At 49.8% G+C, this 23,602-nt stretch overlaps 1 protein-coding gene across 1 annotated transcript; it reads right to left on the bottom strand.

Moving 5' to 3' along the window:
* Positions 1-21,237: 21,237 nt before the first annotated feature.
* Positions 21,238-22,185, bottom strand: LOC119951047 (olfactory receptor class A-like protein 4). The gene has a single exon (XM_038774082.1). It carries the CDS (start codon positions 22,183-22,185, stop codon positions 21,238-21,240), a length of 948 nt encoding a protein of 315 aa, XP_038630010.1.
* Between the last annotated feature and the right edge of the window lie 1,417 nt (positions 22,186-23,602).

Consider the following 23,602-nt stretch of genomic DNA (forward strand, 5'->3'; position numbering starts at 1 on the left):
GTCTATATTTGTGAGTGTGTGTATGTGTGTGTCTAACTACATCCTTTTGTGTGTCCATGTGTGGCATATTTAAAGAGTTGAATGGTAAGCAATTTGAATGTTGGTTGTCTCCTTGGTATTTCAATTCCAGGCAGTGGTGTCTCTTGAGTGTTCCAGTTACAAAAACTTGAAATCAGCAAACTCATGAGTAGACTCATCACTTCCTTCCTACCAGCCCTCAAGAGTATCAGCCATTAGAGTACAAGGGCTCCCCGTGGATTAATTATTTCCTTGGCTTGGAAAAAAGAATCACCAGCTTTTTACCCAGCTGCTTGTTCGCACTAGTTTCTTGCTGATGAGACAGCTTTTCTAGTGAAATTGAGCTTAAAAGTGTGTCATAATTCAATATGCACGCCTTGCCTTATAATGGATGTATGACACTTTATTTATTTCATTATCCTCTGCTTGTTTGGAAGGCGCTGAGATAAATTGTAATGCCCTTCCCGCTGCCCGAGGGAATCTCCGAGGTCACTGTGGGCTCCAAGTAGGAATTGAACCGCCAAGCAAACACTGTCATTTAGTTTCTTCATTAGTTTTTAAAAATTTGATTTGAAGGTCGACCGGTTAGGGCTCTCTTGTCGAGCAAAGAGAAGACTGAGAGGTGACCGGATCGAAAGATTATGAAGGCATTTGATAAGGTAGATGCAGATAAGATGATTCCACTTGTGTGGAGACCAAAGGCAGTTGTTAATAAATCCATCGGGGGATCGAATAACTTATTGACTCGGAGATTTAGAGAATTTGGAACTCAGTCCACATGGAATAGTTCAGATGATCAGTCCAGATGCACTGAAGAGGAAACTAGGGGCGAGATTCCCTGGCCTCCCCGCAGTGTGCTTCCTGGTGGCGGGAGGTGGCCCACTGTTGGCCGGCGGCGGGAACTTCCGGTCTTGCCGCTGCCAATGGGATTTCCCATTGAATCCTCCACCCCCCCACCCCAATGCGATGCGCGGTTGGCAGGACCGGGAAATCCTGCCGACGTGAACAGCCGGAAGATCTTGCCCTAGATAAACACATTCGAGCGAAAGGGATAGAAGGACATGCTGATAAAGTGAGATGAAGTAAGGTGCGAGGAGGTTTGTGTGGTGATTAAATACAAATCGAGCTGAATGACTCATTTCTGAGTCGTGAAATCTTATGGTCTAAATTTTCTGGTCCCACCTGCCACAGGTATGATTGTGGGCAAGATGGAAACTTAACAGACCAGCAATCGGTCCATTCACTTTGGGCAGGAATTTCCGGTCTGGCAGCAGGTGGGCCTAGAAAACCCCACCCTACATAAATGTAATTTTATTTATTTTTTAATCAATAAAAGAGGCCATTCTAAGGAAGCACATGCAAATAATAGTGATAACAAACTCCAGGGTTAGCGCAAAAGCAAAATACTGCAGATGCTGTTTGTCTCTCCAAAGATGTAGCCAGACCTAATGAGCTTTCTCAACACATTCTGTTTTTGTCACATGTTAGCCACGGGTACAATGCATGCCTACCTCAGTACGTAGCACTTCCTGAGCAAGATGCAGCTTATGTTCTGAAATTAAACTGTGTCTGTGGTCTTAGTTTATTCACACGGGTGCTTACAGAGAATTGCATAGAATTTATAGAACAAGAACAGACAATGTGGTTCAACTAGTCTTTGCCAATGTTTATTGCTGACTCAAGCCTTCTCCCACCTACTTCATCGCAAGCTATTAGCATATCCTTCTATTCTTTCCTTCTTCATCCATTCATCTACCTTTCCCTTAAATGCAACTATGTTGTTCACCTCAATCAAGACATTGTGGGCGGGATTCTCCGAGCTTCTGCTCCGAAATCACGATCGGCGCGGGGACGGAGAATGGGCATTGACGCCAAAATCCGGTGCAACACCACTCCTGCGATTCTCCAAGAATCGCCGCGAATCGTGCGCGCGGTCTATGTGGTGCGGATAGGGAGCCATTGACAGAGGCCTCCGCGGCGATTCTCCGGGGAAAGTTGGCCGAGTTCCCAATGGCGTGGTTCTTTTTTTTTCAATTTAGACTACCCAATTCATTTCTTCCAATTAAGGGGCAATTTAGCATGGTCAATCCACCTATGCTCCACATCTTTGGGTTGTGGGGGCGAAACCCACGCAGACACGGGGAGAATGTGCAAACTCCACACGGACAGTGACCCAGGGCTGGGATCGAACCTGGGACCTCGGCGCCGTGAGGCAGCAGTTTTATCCACTGCGCCACCGTGCTGCCCCTCGATGGCGTGGTTCTAACCACGTTTTACCTGTCGGGAACGACTGGTGGCGGTTGCGGGCTCAGTCCGTGGCCGCCCTTTTTAGGGGGGGGGCGGGGGAATCCTTCTCCGGGGCGGCTTCACAGACGGCCAGGGGGGCGATCGGGTGGCACCGATCCGCGCGATCTCGGGGGGCCTACATTTTTAGTGCCGCTCCGCAGTCCGAGTCCGCCATCGCACACGCTGCGGCCGCCGCCATGCGCATGCGCGGACTTCCGACTGGAAGTGCAGGGCCCCATATCCGCAGCCAGAGCTGCGAGAAGCACTCCGGGGCCCTGCATAAGATGCATTTAAAAGGCTCCTTTAATGCAGCAAATATTTCCAGGTTCTTCACTGAGGAGAAAATAAATCAAAGGGATAACCAAGTGGACACAAGGTCATGGCAGACAGGTTAGGAGAGTTGACAAAATGCAATGGTGTTTAGAGAAAGTTTTTAAAAATGACAAGAAGTGGAGAATTAGGAGGTTTTTAGAGCAGATGCCAGAACCCAGCTGGCTGAAAGCTCAGTAACCGGAGGGGGAATAAGGGGAAGGGGCCCAAATCTGGATGTCTGAAGCATGCAGGAGGGAAGAGATAGGATGGAAAAAGATGATTGTGAAATTTACAGACTAGGGGCAGGATTCTCTGGTTCCCCAGCTGTGTGTTTCTCGGCCGTGCGCCAATCATTGGTGGGAGGATTATATCTTCCCGCCGCTTGTCAACGGGATGTCCCATTGTAACCACTCCACGCTACTCGGAAACCCACGGGTGGGGTGTGCTGCCGATGGGAAAAGAGAATCGCTACAACGCAAGAGTTTATGATTTTGAATGCAAAGTAGAGAAACCAAGTGAGTGCAAACTGTGGCTGTGACAGTATTCAGGAAGTTGAGTTTTCAACATGATGGAATTTCAAGGGTGGGGAATGGATGTCCAGCAAGGAGGCCATCGGAGAAATTGCCGATACATTTGGCTGCATAGTACCTGGGTGGCACAACCAAGCCAGCAGGAGCATTGCCAAGGTGCCAGTGGCCGTGAAAAGGTGCCCTAGTGCCAGGGTAGCACTGCCAAGTGTCAGGGCCCGAGGAGGACCAAGACCATGAAAGGAGAGTGGAGGGGTGGTATGAAGGGTGGGGAGACTACAGGGCAGGTAAGAAGGGGCCTCTGAGAGGTCGGAGGGTGGCGACAGATGGGGGTTCTGGAAAGGGGTGTGGGGGGCCTGAACAGGGACGTCCCTCCAGGGACGGCGCCCTCACGTTCGGGGGGGGCCTCACTACTATTTTGTCCCCACCGCTGATCACTGTCATTACCCCACCTAGAACTGCCACTATTACCCCATCTCCACCAGTGTTACCCTACTGGTGTTTGACTTTGTCTATCAGGTTGCTGATTTCTGTTGCTTCCTCCCAACGTGTCGTCTCCCCTTCCCAATTTATTTTTTCACTGTTGCTGAGTTAGAGTCATGGAATCCCATCCCTAACTGCACTGTGGGTGTACCTACACCTCCGCGACGGCAGAGGTTCAAGAAGGCGGCTCACCATCACCTTCTCAAGGGCAACTAGGGATGGGCAATAAATGCTGCCCCAGCCAGCAAAGTCCACATCCCGTGAATGGATTTTTAAAAAAATTGCCCCCCTTCCCTGTCAATTGTCCCCCTCCAACCCGCACCCCATTTTCCTCCACTACTGAGGGCCACTCTGATGCCAATAGCGGCCCATGTTTTAATTGCATCTTCCCTATGAGATACTGATTTTGACTCACCATCCAGATGTACATGAGGCCTGAAAGACCATTCGGAGGAACCTTGGGTCTCGCCATACAGGCACAGTCATCAGCTCCTGTACTTCCCAAGTTCACGTTCCGCGACCATTAAGTGTCCAGAGCATGGCTAAAGATTTCAGCAGAGATGAGTGTTATGGGAATATGCAGTCTTCTTGATGAATAGGAGATGGGATTTGAAACCAGGCTCTAATTCAGACTGGCTGCCAAGCTTTCATACAACCTGTTTCTGCATGAATAAGTAACCGGGGAGGTGGGTGTAGTTAGAAGAAGGATGGTTATGGTGGAGGCTGTAAACGGTAGCTTTGGCCTTCCTGATTTCCAGTTGGAGGAAACCTCTCTTACCTCATTGAAAAAAAGATCCTGAAACCCCACCTGTTTGGTCCATCTGTTTGGCTGTCTGTGTAATGAGGCTCAATGTCCATTGGCTTTCCTCTGTTAAGTACATTCGGACGTTTTGTACATGGAAACGATGTGTAAGTTGGTGAAGAGTTACAAAGGGCATTCCTCGTGAGGGCTAAGTTGTAAAACAATGTCATCTTCTCATTTGTTTCAGGCTTATCCAACAGCACAACACCAAAATAAATAGGGGTGTCCTCACCAGCTTCAGTAGACAAACATTGCATTTTCTCAGGCAGCCGGAAGTGGTCATCTCTTAGTTTTAACAAACCTTCCTCACATCAACCTAAATTAATTTCTGCACCTTTCAACGTGATACAGTTTCTTCTCTTCGAGCGTGGCAGATCACTTCTCTCTCTGCTTTGTGGAGACCATTCAGCAGACTGTAAATTCATTTCTCAACCAAAGAATAGGCATCCTTAGCATTATTGTGAAGCAGTGGTGAGCGCCAATCCAATTAACAAGCCTGTTGACGATGTGAGTGCTCTGACTGTCACTCAGAGCCCAATACTTTAATTTTAAGTCATTCCTTCCCAAACGCATTATGATGAGGATTTGATACTAAGCAGGGATCAGGCAGCAAATCTCTGACATTCCATGTATGTGCGATACCTTTAATTAAAAGAATGCAATTAAATTTGGCTCAATCGGTTTTTATCATGTGGGAAATACTATTTAACTGCATATTTGCATTTTTCTGCACCTTTGCATGTTTGTACAGACTCGCACACATGCTGTCATGGACTCAACAGTATGAACGGTTTCACTTTGTGCCAGAGTGTCTCCCTGGCTCTGTGACAATCAGTTGCACACTCACAAATACCGGCACACACTACAGACAGATGGATACACAGGATTCCTCAGGGTGGTGTCCTAGACCCAACCATCTTCAGCTGCTTCATCAATGACCTTCCTTTCATCATAAGGTCAGAAGTGGGGATGTTCACTGATGACCGCACAATGTTCAGCACCATTTGTGATTCCTCAGATATTGAAGCAGTCCATGTTCGAATGCAGCAAGACCTGGACAATATCCAGACTTGGGTTGACAAGTGACAAGTAACATTTGCGATACACAAGTGCCAGGCAATGACCATCCTGGTTCACAAGGATGGCACATACAAGTACAATTTTTAAACTTATCATGGGCTTCTTCAGCTTGCTCTTTAGACTCCTGCCATGTCAAGTGTGGACCTTCTGAATCTGTGTTCAAATCAGTTCTCAGCAAGGATTACATCACCAGGCCACAACTTTACAATTTCAATGAAGTCCTCACCTGCCTGTAGCAGGAGCCTTGGCCCACTTCAGAGTTGGTGAAGATAGAATATCGGCAGATGGGAATGGTGTGGCTATGGGCTGGTAAATGGACAATTTTAACCATTCCTCGCACTGTTCCTTCTGGGTGGATGGGGGAAGAAAATTTAAATCAATCCCCAGATGTTCACACCATATTATTTTCACGTTGTGAAATTAACTAAAATAAATCTGGTCAATCATGATTTAACATCAGCAAAAGACTGTTCAATTGGAAAGCTATTTTAAGAATGTTAAATCAAAAGCAAAATATTGCAAATATTGGAAATCTGGGGCGGGATTCTCCGAACCCCCCCTGCCGGGCCGGAGAATCACCGGGGGGGGGGGGGGGGGGGCGGCGTGAATCCCACCCCGACGCCGGCTGCCGCATTCTACGGCGCCGTTGGCATCGGCCCCCCCCCCCCCGGCGATTCTCCACTCCGCGATGGGCCGAGCAGCTGCCCATTTTCGGCCAGTCCTGCCGGCGTAAATTACACAAGGTTCTTACCGGCGGGACCTGGCTCCGCGGGCGGCCTGCGGAGTCCTCGGGAGCGCACAGGGGGATCTGGCCCGAGGGGGACCCCCACGGTGGCCTGGCCTGCGATCTGGGCCCAGCGATCTGCGGGCGGGGCTGTGCCGTGGGGGCACTCTTTCCCTCCGTGTGGCCTCTGTAAAGCTCCGCAATGGCCGGCGCAGAGAAGAAAGCCCCATGGCATGTGCTAGGATCACACCAACTGTTGTGCGCATGCGCCAGAACACGCTGGCACTCCCGCGCATGCTCCAGCCAGCGGAGGCCCTTCGGCACGGGTTGGCGCGGCGCCAACCCCGCCAGCGCTGGCCTAGTCCCCGAAGGTGCGGAGGAGCGGTTCACGGTGCCGGAGTGGTACACGCCACTCCTCGGTGGAGAGAGAAACAGAATTGCTTGACAGCGGGTGGCTTGTCTGTTGGCTGGAGAGTGGGCGGGGGCCCCACTTCGCCTTCTTTAGGGAAGACCTGCTGAATTAAGAGACACTCAAGCACTTAACAGGCCAGAGGTGAGCCTTACCCTGGGATCAAGGACCTTGATTTTGGAAGGCCTTCCCATGGAGAGCCGAGGGCCATTCAGAGGCTGCCAGTTACACTCAGCAGCGCCACCAGGTAGGTGGTGGCTGCTGTCAACACTGCAGCCACCTGCGGCTTTGCACCAAGGAGGTGGGTTGTGGGGTGGAGGGTGTGGGGCAGAGGGGTCCGCAGCAAAGGCAAGGGATGGATTACAGTGCCCCCCCCCACTTCCTGATGCCAGGCCCCTTGACCAGGCATGGAATGACTTTGAGTGAGGCAACGCTCCCCCTCCCTACCACTTACCCCCCTAAGCCCCCACCCCCTCAGCCCCACATTGGGCATTTGTAAATAAACATGCCAGTGTTTGCTTGTCATGCTCCCTGCATGGTGAACCCTCTGCCAGCTGCTAGGTTAATACCAGAAACAATAGGCTGAGGTCCTTAAGTGGGTATTAAATGCCCAATTAAGGGCTTCAAGGTGGTGGGGTGGGTAGGCCGTCCATGGGCCCTTCTGCCATTGATTTAATTGAGGCGTCGGCAGGAAGATGGTGGCATGTTCATCCGTTATCCTCTGTCCTGATTAAATATCCGCACCGCCAAACCTGCTGTGGGGGGGGTGCAAGATTCCACCCAATGGCTGGGATTCTCCGTTGAGAGTCTGCCCCGCTGCTGCTGCTAGCGAGGATGGAGAATTTGGTGATTAGCCCAAATATCCTGCTGGAAAAATCCTGCTGCCGTGAATGGAGGGATAATCCCGCCCAATGTTTCAAGTCAAGGGTCTTTCCAGAACAAAAATACAACTGATTTAAGGAAGGGAACTTTTCCAAAGCTTTGTTGATGGTATTTTAGCGTCTACCTTAATCACATGTGTATGTCCCAATCATTTATTTCAATCTCTGCAAACAATTTAAAATTAAAACTGCAAAGATTGAATAGTTTTTAAGTTCTGGGTTGCTGTCAGTGAGAATACTTCATTGTGATTGGCCGCTCGCTCTCCTTGATGCCATTACTGCTGCTGGATACCTGGAGATCCCTTGACCTGGTGCCAGGTTCAAACTGATGTCAGGAAAGGGGAAATTTATGTGACAGAGGCTGCCTGATCTTTGTGGGCAATTTTCTTTGGGGTCAGTTGGGAGCACCATTGGTTTGCCATTGACCATGAGATCCAGCCCAGTGAGTTGGTGTTGTGTTACGTTCTCATTGCCCTGGCCTTTTTAATCCTTTATGTATTGTGATGAGGTATTGTTTGAAAATATTTTTGTAGCTTTCCAGAATCACTTTTGCAGATTCACTGTTACCACGGGACCACCGCACTGCTCAATGGGAGCACCCATTTTATTTTCAATGATTTCATTGTATTGTCTGAATGATTTTAATTTGCCTGACATTTTAGTTTGTTTGTAAAAGTGAGCCTCCGAGGGACATAAGTGGCAGGCATTTACATCAAGAAGTTGAAACTGATCCCCCCCAATAGTCTATTTAAGAAAGGAATAGATATATTTTTGGACTCTGAAGTTGTTGAGAGCTATGGGAGAGCGCTGGAGTATGGTGTTGAGATAGAGGATCAGCCGTGTTGAATGGTGGTGAAGGAGCAAAGGGCTGAATGGCCGACTCCTCCTATTTTCTATGTTTCTATGTCAGCCATGTACAAAGCACCACAATAACGTGGTTTTATCTGAATAAGATATTCTTTAATCTTTCAATGCTGCAGGGACACAGATCACAGGGGCCTCACGGTAGCATGGTGGTTAGCATCAATGCTTCACAGCTCCAGGGTCCCAGGTTCGATTCCCGGCTGGGTCACTGTCTGTGTGGAGTCTGCACGTCCTCCCCGTGTGTGCGTGGGTTTCCTCCGGGTGCTCCGGTTTCCTCCCACAGTCCAAAGATGGGCGGGTTAGGTGGATTTGCCATGCTAAATTGCCCGTAGTGTAAGGTTAATGGGGGGATTGTTGGGTTACGGGTATACGGGTTACGTGGGTTTAAGTAGGGTGATCATTGCTCGGCACAACATCGAGGGCCGAAGGGCCTGTTCTGTGCTGTACTGTTCCATGTTCCATCAACAAACATTCAGCCAAGATTACAACTGCTCCTCAGTGTACACATAAACAGAGAGGGGAATACCTTTGTCAAATCCAACATGGCGATGCATAGCAAGTATCCAGTAGCCACTGACTCCAATTACACATGGGTTATTCAATATTTCATGAATGTTTTCAAATGTAAATAGTCTTCGATGCGACATGGAACCAGTACACTAGACCTAAGTGTTGGGAGTGAACATGATCAGTTAATGGACTTGAGTGACTTTGCGTCCTGATTGACCTCACCTCCGTATAGAGCAGGGGTGGGCAAACTACGGCCCGCGGGCTGCATGCGGCCCGCCAAAGGTCTTTATGCGGCCCACCAAGATCAAGTCATTAAAAAAAAAATTTTTTAATTTTTTTTTTACATTTTTTAATTTTTTTATTTTAAGGTTAATGGGGGGGCTGTTGGGTTACTGGTATCGGGTGGATACGTTGACTTGAGTAGGGTGATCATTGCTCGGCACATGTGTTTCATGTGAAGTTTCTACTTTAAAATATTAATTAATAAAAATTAATTGCTTTTTTTTCTTTAAAAACCTTTTATTTTGGCTATTTTAAATATTAATTATTTTACTTAATATACTATGCGGCCCTTTAAAATTGTGAATTTCTGAATGTGGCCCTTGCACGGAAAAGTTTGCCCACCCCTGGTATAGAGGAATGTTACATGTGTAGTTAAGGATTCAGCTCCTCGTGTCAATCAGCATCATTTTGTCAGCAGCACTGTACGCTATTAGATGTACATAGCGATTTTCACAAAGCGCTGTACTCAGTGATAACCATGAGGCACTGTATACAGTGATATCCACATTGCAGTGAAACAGTGGACACCTTTATTTAGCCTTTTTATCTTTGTTGAACCTCCCTCCCTATTTGCTTCAATCGGAGGTTTTAACTCGTACTAGAATATGTTCCAGCTACTCATTGCCATGCTTATGTATGAGTGTCCACTCTGCTGTTCACAGCTGAACCCGTCCATATGATATCTACACATGCATTTTCCCATGAAAATCGCTGGACAGTGATTTGGGGTGGTGGTGGTTGGGGGGGGGGGGGGGGGGGGGGGCTTCTCTAATCTATGCACACTGAGTCAAATTGTATCATCCCCGAGCAGCGCTCCTACTGGGAAAGTTAAGAGGTCCTCATAATCATGAGAGGTGAAGGTGGATGGTGACACACATTTTGTGAGGTTGCAGTGAAAAAGGCACACATTTCGGATTATCACAAAAAGAATTAAAGGGGGAGGTTAGAAAAAAACATTCCTTACACAGACAGTGGGTAGGATAGAGAATTTTCTTCCACAAACTGTTAATGAGGGCAGTTCAGAAAAGGGAATTAAGTGGTTACTTGAAAAAGAAGAGTTTGGGGAATGAGCAGGTTTAAACAAGGTGACTTATCTGAGGGAAATATGTTATTGTTGATCGGTTGTTTCTGTGCTAAATGCCACCATGAAACATACAATAACAGAGAATCGAGCCATCCCCCTTAATGTCCAACAGCGTTACCATCATGAATCTTCCACCATCAGCGTCCTGTGAGTTGCCCGTGACCAGAAACTGGACTAGACAAGCGATGCAAGTACCATGACTACAAGGTCAGGTTAGAGGCTGGGGATTCTGAGGCAAATAACTGAGCTCCTGACTCCTCAGAGCCTGGTCACCATTTACAAGGAATGTGATGGAATACTCTCCACTTGCTTGGATGAGTTCAGTTCCACCACACCCAAGAAGCTCAACACCATCCAGGAGAAAGAAGCCCCCTTTGATCAGAACTCCATCCCCAACTTAAACATTCACTCCCTCCTTGACCAGGGCAGTGGTTGCAGTGCATTCCATCTACAAGATGCACTGCAATCCCTTGCCAAGGACAAAGGCGGCAGACACTTGGGGACACCACCACCTCCATGCTCCCCTCCAATCCACACACCATCCTAACTTGTTTTAGTCAAAATCCTGGAAATCCCTCCCTAACTGCACAGTCACCCGCACTACATGGACTGCAGTGATCAAGAAGGCAGCTCACAACAACTCCTCAAAGGCAATTAGGGATGGGCAACAAATGCTGGCTTTGCCAGCAATGCCTATATCTCCTGAGCAAACTAGATTCTGAAGTTCGTGGGTCAAAGATGTGATAGTTCTTTTAACTTTAGTAAGGGGGCTCTTCCGGTGGCGGGCATGGAGGAGTCGGTCGCACATTCGATAGCTCTCCCCTGAATTGGACTTTTGGATCTTTTTTCCCGGATTTTTGTGGACTTTATGAAATAAATCGGTGGAGTTAGCATCAGTAAGGAGGATTTCTCCACCCCCGGTGTATGGATAGCTGGACCAGAAGTGGCTGTGTGAAACAAATTAGTCCGGATAGAGGGAAGCGAGTGGAGCTGGCAGTGCGGTGAAGCATGGCAGATGGCAAGGACCAGGGAGCTGCGGCTCACTGGCCGAACGAGCAACAGATGGAGTTTTTCAAGAGTTGCTTTGCCGAACTAAAAAGGGATGCGCTTGACCCGATGAAAGCATCAATCAACCAAATGGTCGCGACTCAGGCAGCCCAGGGGAAAGCGATCCAGGAGATCGAATTAAAACTCTCCAACCAAGAGGACGAGATAACTGTGCTGGAGCACAAGGTGGAGGTGCTAGAGGACCGCCACAAGCAGATGCAGGAGAAGCTGGAGGAGCTGGAAAACAGAACCAGGAGACAGAATTTAAGAATCGTTGGCCTTCCTGAAGGTATTGAGGGATCAGATGCGGGAGCGTATGTCGCGGGTATGCTGGAGTCGTTGATGGGGGCGGGGGCTTTCCCTCGCCCCCTGGAGCTGGATGGAACCCACAGAGCCCTCGCAAGGAAGCCCAAGGCGAACGACCCGCCAAGGGCCATGGTGGTCCGTTTTCACCGATTTTCAGGCAAGGAGCGCATCTTGCGATGGGCCAAGAAGGAACAGAGCAGCAAGTGGGAGAATAACGAGGTGCGTCTCTATCAGGACCTGGGTGCGGAGCTGGCCAAGAGACGTGCGGGGTTCAACCGGGCAAAGGCGAATCTCTTTAAGAAGGGGGTGAAGTTTGGGGTGTTACACCCAGCGAGACTGTGGTTAACGCACGAGGACCGACACTATTATTTTGAGTCGCCAGATGATGTCAGGACATTTATTAAAGAGAAGAGGTTGGACTCGAGTTAAGAGACATTTATGCTTCGAAGATGGGAGGAGGCGGTGGTTTGTACTTGTGTTCTGTTTTAAATAAGATTGCTTTTAGTCATGGGCGAGAGAGTGGGTTGGGGGGACGGTTGGAGGGCGCTTTGTTTAGAAGGTGGTTGAAACGGTGGGGGGGGGGGGCCCTGAAGCTAGCACTAAAAGCTAGCACTACCCTTCGGGAGACTGGGCTCTGTTTTAAGTGAGTGTCTGTTTGGCTTTATGGTTATGCTAATGGCTTGTGGATAGCTGATGTTTACTTACTGGGGAATGTGATCTTGTAAATAGTTTTTTTCTATGTGGGGTGAGAGGCCCGAACAATAGGGCGACAGTCTGACCCGCACCAGGGGCGGGGCTATCGGGGTCAGCATGGATCAGCTGACTCTCGGGAGCGTGTTGGGGGGGGGGGGGGGTGACTTAGTGTTGAGTTGGTGTTTGATTTGTGAGATTAGGTTTCTGGTGTTAGGGGGAGGAGGTGGGGGGGGGGGGGGGAGGATGGCTGCTCTGCGGGCAAGGGAGACATTTTCTTCAGGGAATAAAAGGAGGGTCGGGGTGGCTGCTGCTTGAGGGAGTGCCCGGGGAAGCGGGGGACGCGGGCTCAGGGCTGGCGAAGAAAGGGTGATGGCTAGTCGGCAGTGGGGCGGGGGGGGGGGGGGGGGGGGCCGGGTAGCCCCTCATCCAGGCTGATTATTTGGAACGTGAGAGGTCTGAATGGGCCAGTGAAGAGAGCACGCGTGCTTGTGCATTTGAAGGGACTGAAGGCAGACGTGGCAATGCTCCAGGAGACACATCTGAAGGTCACAATCCAGATGAGATTAAGGAAGGGTTGGGTGAGTCAGATGTTCCACTCAGGGCTGGACTCGAAGACCAGGGGGGTGGCAATTCTGATCAGCAAGCGAGTGGCATTTGAGGCTGGGAGAATAGTGGCTGATAAAGGGGGTAGGTATGTCATGGTGAATGGGAAGCTGGAGGTGGTCCGAATGGTGCTCGTGAATGTCTACACCCCGAACTAGGACGATGTGGATTTTATGAGGCATGTGTTAGGCAAAATCCTGGACCTGGAGTCACACAACTTGGTCATGGGAGGGGACTTTAATATGGTCATTGAATCTGAATTGGATCGCTCAAAATCCAGGACAGGGAAGAGGCCGGCGGTGGCAAGGGAGCTGAAGGGCTTTATGGAACAGATGGAGGGGGTAGACCCCTGGAGGTTTACACGGCCAAGGGGTAAAGGAGTATTTCTTCTTCTCCCACGTCCACAAAATTTATTCCCGTATTGATTTTTTTGTTCTGGGCAGGGCGTTGATCCCAAAGGTGGCGGGGACGGAGTACTCGATGATTACAGTTTCGGACCATGCCCCGCACTGGGTAGATTTGCGGCTTGGGGAGGAGAGATGGCAGCGTCCGCTGTGGAGACTGGACGTGGGGTTGTTAGCCGACAAGGGGGTTTGCAGGTGGGTGAATAAGAGTATCCAGAACTATTTGGAAACAAACGACACGGGAGAGGTATCGGCAGCGACGGTCTGGGAAGCCCTGAAGGCAGTTATTAGAGGAGAACTTATATCGATCCGGTCCCGTAGAGAAAAGAGGGAGAGGGCGGAGAGGGAGAGATTGGTGGAGGAGTTACTCCGGGTGGATAGGAAATATGCGGAGGCCCCGGACGCGGGACTCCTGAGGGAGCAGCGCAAGGTTCAGGTGGAGTTTGAATTGTTGACCACAGGGAAAGCGGTAGAACAGTTGAGGAAGGCTAGGGGTGCGGTGTATGAATATGGGGAGAAGGCGAGCAGGATGCTGGCGCAACAGCTTAGGAAGAGAGAGGCGGCCAGGGAGATTGTGGGAGTGGAGGGCACCTTGGTCTCAGACCCGGAGGGGGTGAATTAAGTTTTTAAGGAATTCTACAGCAAACTATATGAGTCAGAACCCCCGGCGGGGGCGGAAAGGATGAGGCAATTTCTGGACCAGTTGAGGTTCCTGAGGGTGGAGGAGAGTCTGGTGGAGGGGCTGGGGGCACAGATTGAGATAGAAGAAATTATTAAGGGTCTGGAGGGCATGCAGTCAGGCAAAGCTCCGGGGCTGGATTGCTTCCTGGCGAAATTGTTTTAAAAATGTTCAGAGGTGTTGAGCCCACTATTGATGAGGACCTTTAATGAGGCGAGAGAGTAGGGGATCCTCCCTCCTACAATGTTACAGGCCTCGATCTCACTCATTCTGAAATGGGATAAAGACCCAGAACAGTGTGGGTCTTACAGGCTAATCTCGTTGCTAAATGTGGATGCCAAACTATTGGCTAAGATCTTGGCCACGAGGATAGAGGATTGTGTCCCGGGGGTGATAGGGGAGGACCAGACTGGATTTGTTAAGGGCCGGCAACTTAATGCTAATGGGAGGAGGCTTTTAAATATTGTTATGATGCCCTCGGAAGGAGAGGAAGCAGAGGTTGTGGCAGCAATGGATGCAGAGAAAGCTTTTGATCGGGTGGAATGGGAGTACCTGTTGGAGGCGCTGGATAAGTTTGGGTTTGGTGAGGGCTTTATCCGGTGAGCTTCAAGGAACTGGCAGGGGCTGGTCCGGGGGGGGGGGGGGGGGGGGGGGGGGGGGTTTGTTGTGGAGCATCGGGTCTCGCTCTACGCGGATGATCTCCTGTATATTTTGGACCCGTTGGAGGGGATGGGGAGGTCATGCGGATCTTAACGGAATTTGGCAGTTTTTCGGGGTATAAACTAAACGTAGGGAAGAGCGAGTTGTTTGTGATTCAGGCTAAAGGACAGGAGAAGACACTGAGGGAGCTGCCGCTAAGGAGGGTAGAGAAGAGCTTTTGTTACCAGGGAATACAGGTGGCATGGAAGTGGGGATTTGTTGCATAAGCTTAATCTGACCCGGCTGGTGGAACAAATGGAAGGGGTCTTTAAAAGATGGGACATGCTCCCGCTGTCACTGGCGGGGAAGGTACAGACTGTGAAAATGAAGGTACTCACCAGGTTCTTATTTGTATTCCAGTGCCTTCCCATCTTCATCCCTCGGGCCTTTTTCAAGCGGGTTAATAAGATCATCTCGGGATTTGTGTGGGCGAACAAGACCCCGCGAGTGAAGAGAGTGTCCCTGGAACGCAGTAGGAGGGAGGGTGGGCTGCCGCTGCCGAACTTTAGCAACTACTACTGGGCGGCCAACATTGCCATGATCAGGAAGTGGGTATTGGGGGCAGGGGTCGGCATGGGAGGGTTGGAGGCGGTGTCATGCAAAGGCACCAGTTTGGGAGTGCTGGTAACGGCACCTCTGCCGTTCTCGCTGGCCCGCTACTCCACAAGTCCGACATGGTGGCGACACTGAAGATTTGGGGGCAGTGGAGGAGACACAGGAGGGTAGAGGGAGCGTTGGCTTGGAGCCCGGTATGTAATAACCACAGGTTCCTGCCGGGTAGGATGGACGGCGGGTTCCAGAGCTGGCAGAAGGTGGGTATTAGAAGGACGGGCGACCTGTTTATAGATGGGAGCTTTCCCAGCCTGCAGGCGCTGAAGGACAAATTTAAATTGCCACCAGGAACGGCTTTAGGTATTTACAAGTGCGAACCTTCCTGAGGAAGCAGGTGGTGGCCTTCCCGCTGCTGCCGCCACGGGGGATACAGGACAGAGTAGTGTCTGGTACCTGGGTGGGGGAGGGGAAGGTGTCGGATATCTACCAGGAGCTGTTGGAGGCGGAGGAAACTCCGGTGGAGGAGCTTAAAGGCAAATGGGAGGAGGAGCTAGGTGAGGAGTTAGAGCCAGGACTATGGGCAGAAGCCCTAAGTAGGGTCAATTACTCCTCATCATGTGCCAGGCTCAGTCTAATCCAGTTTAAAGTGGTTCACCGGGCACACATGACGGCGGCGAGGATGAGCAAGTTTTTGGGGGTAGAAGACAGATGTGCGAGGTGTGCGGGAAGCCCAGCAAACCATCTCCACATGTTCTGGGCATGCCCAATGCTTGAGGGGTTCTGGCAGGGGTTTGCCAGGGCAATGTCCAAGGTGCTAGGAATACGGGCGTTGCCGAGTCCAGCGGTGGCGATCTTTGGGGTGTCAGAAGACCCGGGTGTTCAGGGAGTGAAAGAGGCCGACATCCTGGCCTTTGCCTCCCTGGTAGCCCGGAGACGGATCCTGTTAATGTGGAGGGACTCGAAGCCCCCGAGTGTAGAGACCTGGGTTACCGACATGGCTGGGGTTCTCAGATCCTCTAAGTTTGCCTTAAGAGGATCAATGTTAGGGTTCTCCCGGAGGTGGCAGTCATTCGTCGACTTTCTTGGAGAAATTTAATTTAAAATGTCGGCAGTAGCAGCATTCCGAAGTGGGGGTGGGGGGGGGGGGGGGGGGGGGGGGGGGTGGTAAGTGTTGTGTTTGTTTTTTGTTATTCTCGATGGTCTGCAAAGACAGAGCCATTTGGGGAATTATCTATTTTTGCACTATGTTAATGTTTAACGCCTATTGATGGTTCTCTGATTATGTTCGAAAATGTTGCGAATATTTCAATAAAAATATTTTTTAAAACTTTAGTTAGGGTGTAAATTGGGCAGTGGCAGATTGTCCACCTTTTCTCCATTCACTTCAAGGGAAAGGAAAATTGGGCCGTGTGGACATGTGCTGGATGATCAGAGAGCGTGCATTTTGTTCTCAGTCCATAGCTGCACTTTCCACCCTCTGGTTCTTAGTTGACCCGGGTCTGTGGAGCTCAGTTAGGGCCCCACAGCTTTTCACCATATTAATCAATCACTTGGATGAAGGAATAGGATTTGCACATCAGACTTTGCAGGTGTCGATGAGTTGCGAGGTGCAATAATAGTGCAGCTGGGAACCCGAAGTTAAGAGAATGGGTAAAAACGTGGCAAATTAAGTGGCCAAGTGGGAGGCTGTCCGCTTTCAGATCTGAGATAGGCAAATTCGAGTATTTCCTGAAATGGGGAAGCTACCCGATCAAGGTGCACACATCACAAAAAGCGAGGAGACAGTTATTAAAAGCAATCCAAAAGGCGAATGGAATGTTAGCCTCTTGTCGAGGTGATTGGGATATAAAGAAGAGGAGGTTACACTTCACTTGTGGAAAATCTTAGCCAGGCCCAATCTGGCGTTCTGGACACTGCATTAATGGAAGGACATACTTGCCTTGGAAGCTTTGCAGCACAGATACACCAGAATAATAGCAAGGCTGAAAGGTTTAAAGTATGATGGTCGGTTGCATTAGCTTGGCTTGTATTCCGGGATTGTAGAAAATCTGATGGATGTGTTTAAAATGATAAAAAGGATATGAGTGAGGAGAGGCAGGCCATTTAGAGGAGGTAGCAGAAATCTAAATATGTCTGTGCATGTTGGATTACTTGAAGCTTTCAAGACTGATATTCATTTTTGTTACACTAACAATGGGGCTAAATTACACATCAGCCATAATGAAAAGATAGAATAGGCTCAAAGGGCTGAATGGCCCATTCCTGGTTACTTAGTGGAGTTAGTTGCACAGTTGTAGGAAGGGGCCAGACCATAATTTTCATGACTATCTGAGGGCATGTGTTTGATATTAAATTATATACGAATGAGACATAAGTGTCAGAAAAGAAATCCCACAACACTGATCACTTGCACAACCTATTGCTGTAACTGGCGCAGTTTGGAAACGTTTAACAAGAAATTCATACATTTTAAATAGCCATTTCCCACTGCAGACAAGCCAGTCACTTTTTTTTAATAAACATTTTATTGAGGTATTTTTGGTATTGTAACAACAACAAAATAAACAATGTACATGAAACTACAAACATAGTCCAAAAGCCATCTCCTTCCTTACAGGTCCCACCTTTATTAACCCTAATCTAAACTAACCCCACCTTCTGCTGACGATTAATTTTCCGCGAAGAAGTTGACGAATGGTTGCCACCTCCGGGTGAACCCTAACAGTGACCCTCTCAAGGCGAACTTGATTTTCTCCAAACAGAGAAAGCTAGCCATGTCCAACAGCCAGGTCTCCGACATCGGGGGCTTTGAGTCCCTCCAAGCTAATAGTATCCATCTCCGGGCTACCAGGGAAGCAAAGGCCAGAACGTCTGTCTCTTTCTCCTCCTGGATTCCTGGGTCTTCCGACACCCCGAAAATCGCCACCTCTGGACGCAGCACCACCCTTGTTTTTAACACCATGGGCATGACATCTGCAAACCCCTGCCAGAATCCCCTAAGCTTCGGACATATCCAGAACATGTGGACATGGTTCACTGGTCCTCCCGTACATTTTGCGCACCTGTCTTCCACCCCAAAGAATCTGCTCATCCGGGCCACTGTCATGTGAGCCCAGTGAACGACCTTGAATTGTATCAGGCTGAGCCTGGCACATGTTGCGGACGTGTTGACTCTACTCAACGCGTCCACCCTTAGACCATCCTCTATCCTCCCAGTTCCTCCTTCCACTTGCGCTTCAGCTCCTTGGTCTGCGTCTCCTCTGACCCCATAAGTTCCTTGTAAATGTCAGAGACACGCCCTGCTCCTACCCACCCTCTGGAAACTACCCTGTCCTGAATCCCCCTTAGCTGTAGGAGCGGGAAGGATGACACCTGATTACGTAGGAAGTCCCGCACCTGCAGATACCTGAATTTGTTTCCCCTCACCAACCCAAACTTCTCCTCCAGCGCCCTCAAACTCGGAAAGCTCCCCTCTATAAACATATCCCCCACCCTCTCAATCCCGGCTCTCCACCATATCCGGAATCCCCCATCCATACTTCCCGGGGCAAACCGGTGATTATTACAGTTTGGGGACCAGACCGATGCGCCCTCTGCTTCCACATGTCTCCTCCATTGCCCCCAGACTCTCAGGGCCGCCAGCACCACGGGGCTGGTGGAGTACCGTGCCGGCGGGAACGGCAGAGGCACAGTTACCAACGCCCCCAGACTGGTGCCCTTGCATGAAGCCGCCTCCATAGGCTCCCATGCTGACCCCTCCCCCAGCACCCACTTCCTGATCATGGCTATATTCGCCGCCCAGTAATAGTTACTAAAATTCGGCAGCACCAGCCCGCCCTCTCCCTGACTACGCTCAAGCATTACCTTCCTTACCCGCGGGGTCTTGCCCGCCCAAACAAAGTCAGTGATCACTTTGTTGACCCATTTAAAAAAGGACCGCGGAATAAAGATGGGGAGACACTGAAATACAAACAGGAATCTCAGGAGGACCATCATCTTCACCGTCTGCACCCTCCCAGCCAGTGACAACGGAAGCGCGTCCCATCTCCGAAAATCGTCCTTCATTTGGTTTACTAGTCAGGCCAGATTTAATTTATGCAGCCGGTCCCATTCCCGCGTCACTTGATGGGTACCTAAAGCTTCCCTCTACTAATCTAAACGGTAGCGCCCCCAATCGCCTCTCCTGTCCCCTCGCCTGGATCGCAAACATCTCACTTTTATTGGCCTGTTGGACCCACACAGCTCCGGGTTCTTGTCCCGCTTCAGAATCAGCGAAATCGTGGCCTGTGACTCATTGAACATCCTCATCAAGACTGGCCGCAATATCCCAGAGAACATTTTATAAAACTCCACTGGGTACCCGTCCGGCCCCAGGGGTTTACCCGACTGCATGGCCTTCAGAACCTCCACTATCTCTTCCAACCCGATTGGGGCCCCCAGCCCTTCTACCAGCTCTCCGTCCACCTTTGAGAAATTCAGCCCCTCCAAGAAGTGCCTCATCTCCTCCGGGGGTTCCGACCTGTACAGCCTACTGTAGAAATCCCTAAATGCCTTATTCACCCCTGCTGAATCTCCAACCAGGTTCCCATCTCCGTCAATTACTTTCCCTATCTCCCTGCCTGCCTCCCTCTTTCTAGGCTGCTGCGCAAGCATTCTGCTGGCCTTCTCTCCAAACTCATAGATCACCGCCCCCTCGCCTTTCTCAGCTGCTCCACCGCTCTCCCTGTGGTTAGCAAGCCGAACTCCGCCTGTAGCCTCCGCCGTTCCCTTAAAAGCCCTGCCTCTGGGGTCTCCGCATACCTCCTATCGATCTGTCGTATCTCCTTAACCAGTTGATCCATCTCCGCTCTGTCCACTTTCTCCCTTTGGGCCCGTATCGAGATCAGCTCCCCTCTGACCACTGTCTTCAGTGCTTCCCAGATCATCGCTGCTGAAATTTCCCCCATGTCATTGACCTGCAGGTAGTTCTGAATACATTTCCTCAGCCGCTCGCACACCTCCTCATCAGCTACAAGTCCCACATCTTACCTCCAGTGCGGGTGCTGGTTACTGTCTTTACTAACCTGCAGGTCAACCCAGTGCAGAGCATGGTCTGAGATTGTAATCACCGAGTACCCCTTGTCCCCCCACCCCTGCCAGTAAGGCCCTGCTCAAAATAAAGAAATCAATCCAGGAGTACACTTTATGCACCTGTGAGTAGAAGGAGAACTTCTTCACCCTCGGCTGCCCAAATCTCCATGGATCCAGCCCCCCCATCAACTCCATGAACCCTTTTAGTTCCTTTGCCATTGCTGGCACCCGGCCCGTTTTTGAGCTTGACCGGTCCAAGCCAGGGTCAATAACCGTGTCGAAGTCCCCTCCCATGACCAACCTGTGTGAGTCCAGGTCCGGTATCTTCCCCAGCATCCTCTTTATAAACTCCACATCATCCCAATTTGGCGCATACACATTTACTAATACCACCCCCCCCCCCCCCCCCCCCCCCAGTTTCCCACTGACCATAATGTACCAACCTTCCACATCTGAGACTATTCTAGCCGCCTCAAACACCACCTGCTTATTGATCGGGATCGCTACCCCTCTAGCCTTTGAATCCAGTCCGAGTGAAAGACCTGACTGACCCAGCCTACCCTCAATCTAATCTGGTCAGTTACTCTAAGGTGCGTCTCCTGCAACATTACCACGTCCCCCAAGATGCGCGAATACACGTGCCCTCTTGACCGGCCCATTTAACCCTCAAACATTCCAGGTGACCAGCCTAGTTGGGGGGCTCATTGCCCACCCCCCTCGCTGATCAGCCATCCCCTTTTTTTGGCCCACCTCCAGCTCATGCTCCGCACCTCCACCGGCCCGCCCCCAGGCAGCCTCCGCCCCCAACCACCTCTCTGTCCCTTAGCTCAAGTCCCTCCCTCGTCAGCAGAACATTTCCCCCCCCCCCCATCCCCTCCTCCCCCTAGTAACAACACTCTGTAACCCAACCCCTTTAGGCCAGTCACTTCTGTTGTACGAAATTCAGGCACCCACACTTCAGGATGTTTCTCATCCTCTTTCTTAATTTGCTATGTCCACTCGCCACCACTAATGGGTAGAATCCCACAAACCCTGAGGCGGAAAACCTGGCGATAATTAGCATGTAGCGTGTCGAGGGACTACCGTTAAAATTGTAATAATTCACTGAAATGACATGGGTGCCCCAAGATACAATGAAGAGCAAAATCAAGTACAAGATGGTCTTGGCTGCCTTCCATTCAGTGCTGCCGTGGACACTGGAGAATTGGACATCTCTGGTTTTTCTGTGATGTTTGTAGAGAAATAACAAGGTGGCACTGTTTGAAAATATCATTAGACTAACTGGGATTGCTTCGTGTATTACGACAGAGACCATTGCATATGTAAGACCGATACTTTCATTTGGAAATGTCCACACACAGCCGAGTAAAGGTCGGATAGTGCTACTGATCACCGTTAAGTTATTGGTACTGTTATTCTTGGAGTTGGATGAGTACGGCAGGGCAAAGCTTGCATAGACCAGGTTCAAAACCCACTCCACCACGAGGGCCTTCACAACCTTCCGCCTCTCACTTAACTTTTCCAACATGGTCCGGCTCGTTCTGATTGTGATGAAGTGATACAGGCTTAGGCTGAGGGTGACCCAGATACCTGCCGACCTCAGCCAGGTCCAGATGAACATCATCAGCCTGCAGCCCACGTCAGAGAAAGAGACAGACTGTCCAGCGTCGAAGGTCAGGAGCAAGGTGTTCCTTGTCAGGGAAATCATCAGGTTTGCTGCCGCAATGTTCATCAGGATGAGGTCGGAGGAGGCGAGGTAACGGTTTTCTCGGGTGGAGTCGGCAGCAATCCAGAGAACCAGAGCGTTTCCAAAAATCCCGCAGGATACCACCAAGGCGTAAACGAAAACTTGCACAGGATGTTCTGCCATATCACACCAGTACTGCATCCACAGATCACTGAAATAAAACAGACGTTACACTGAATTAATATAGTAGTCTCAAAGAGGAAATTCCAATGAGATCATCAAAGTTTAAACATTAAAAAGAAAATAATTAACTTTCAGATTCATTTTTGGGGATTTTAAAATTAATTCTTATTGTTCTATAAACTGTCAATTCAGAAGGTGTCTGACATCCAATTCCTGTTCAATACTTATTGCACTTACACTCAACAAACTTTAGTAGCTTTGTGTCTCCATTGGTTTAAAAACTCATGGCTTTGTTTATAAATCCCTGCATAGGCCATAAGACATAGGAGCAGAATTAGGCCACTCGGCTCATCGAGTCTGCTCCGCCATTCAATCATGGCTGATATTTTCTCATCCTCATTATCCTGCCTTCTCCCCGTAATCCCTGATCCCCTTACTACATGCACTCGACCCTTCCTCTCTCTCTGGTCCTATCCTTACTTATTTAAGCCCATTGCTCCAACACCTCTCCCTCCAGTTCATCGTTGATGCTACCGTCTTCCGCTATCATGCCCCCATGCACTCTCCCTTCCACCTCACTGCCTCTCCCCCGCCTCAGAAAGAAAACAACCACAAAAAACCTTCCTCCTTGATCCAAATGCTGCCAGGTTCCCGATACTTGTTGTTGCTCAAAGCAACACATCAACATGGGGTGCTTTGCCATGTTAGATGTACTCTAAGGCTCTTATTTTCACCTATTGGCCCTTAAATATGCCCAATGGGTTTTAAGAGTATAAACATGGGCAGAGATGAGTTGTAGTGGCACATGTTCTGGCCAGGTTAACATGGAGCAGTACAACAGAGTATCATTGTGAAGCACCTCGGGAGGGAAGCAATGAATCGTAGTAAAGAGATGAGACAGAGCTGAATTGTTGAACCACCTTTTCCAGTTACTCTCATTGTGCTCTCATTGTGAGCAACCTATTGAATCAGGAATCCTGGCGATCCTGGCAACTCTTATCAGATACTCAACAAACATGTTGTTGTTGTTTTTCTTCCTGCACCTAGTGAAGGCAGACTATCGTCTGTTCTCACAGCTAGTTTTTATCTGGAACAAGTTGCTAGCCTGTTGCCAGAGGCTTATGGCTTGAGGGGGCACCACTCCACATGAAGCATGGCCGACCATGAGTCTCTCCAAATCTCACTGGCAGCCATTTTGCAGGTTGATGCACAACCTGTTTGACCACATTATGGACGCACCTTCCTTGGCTATCAAGCCCTGGGCTGGGACTTGAACTCAGAGCTTCTGGCTCAGAGGCAGGGACTGTACCCTTTATGTCACTCGACCTCCAAACTCAACTAACATCCAGTACCAGAACAGGATCCAGCACATAGAAGACTAGAGGTGGAACAAAGTCTTTTAACTTCTTAATAATGA

The sequence above is a fragment of the Scyliorhinus canicula genome, chromosome 16 (assembly GCF_902713615.1).
Source record: "Scyliorhinus canicula chromosome 16, sScyCan1.1, whole genome shotgun sequence".
Classification (NCBI taxonomy): Eukaryota; Metazoa; Chordata; class Chondrichthyes; order Carcharhiniformes; family Scyliorhinidae; genus Scyliorhinus; species Scyliorhinus canicula.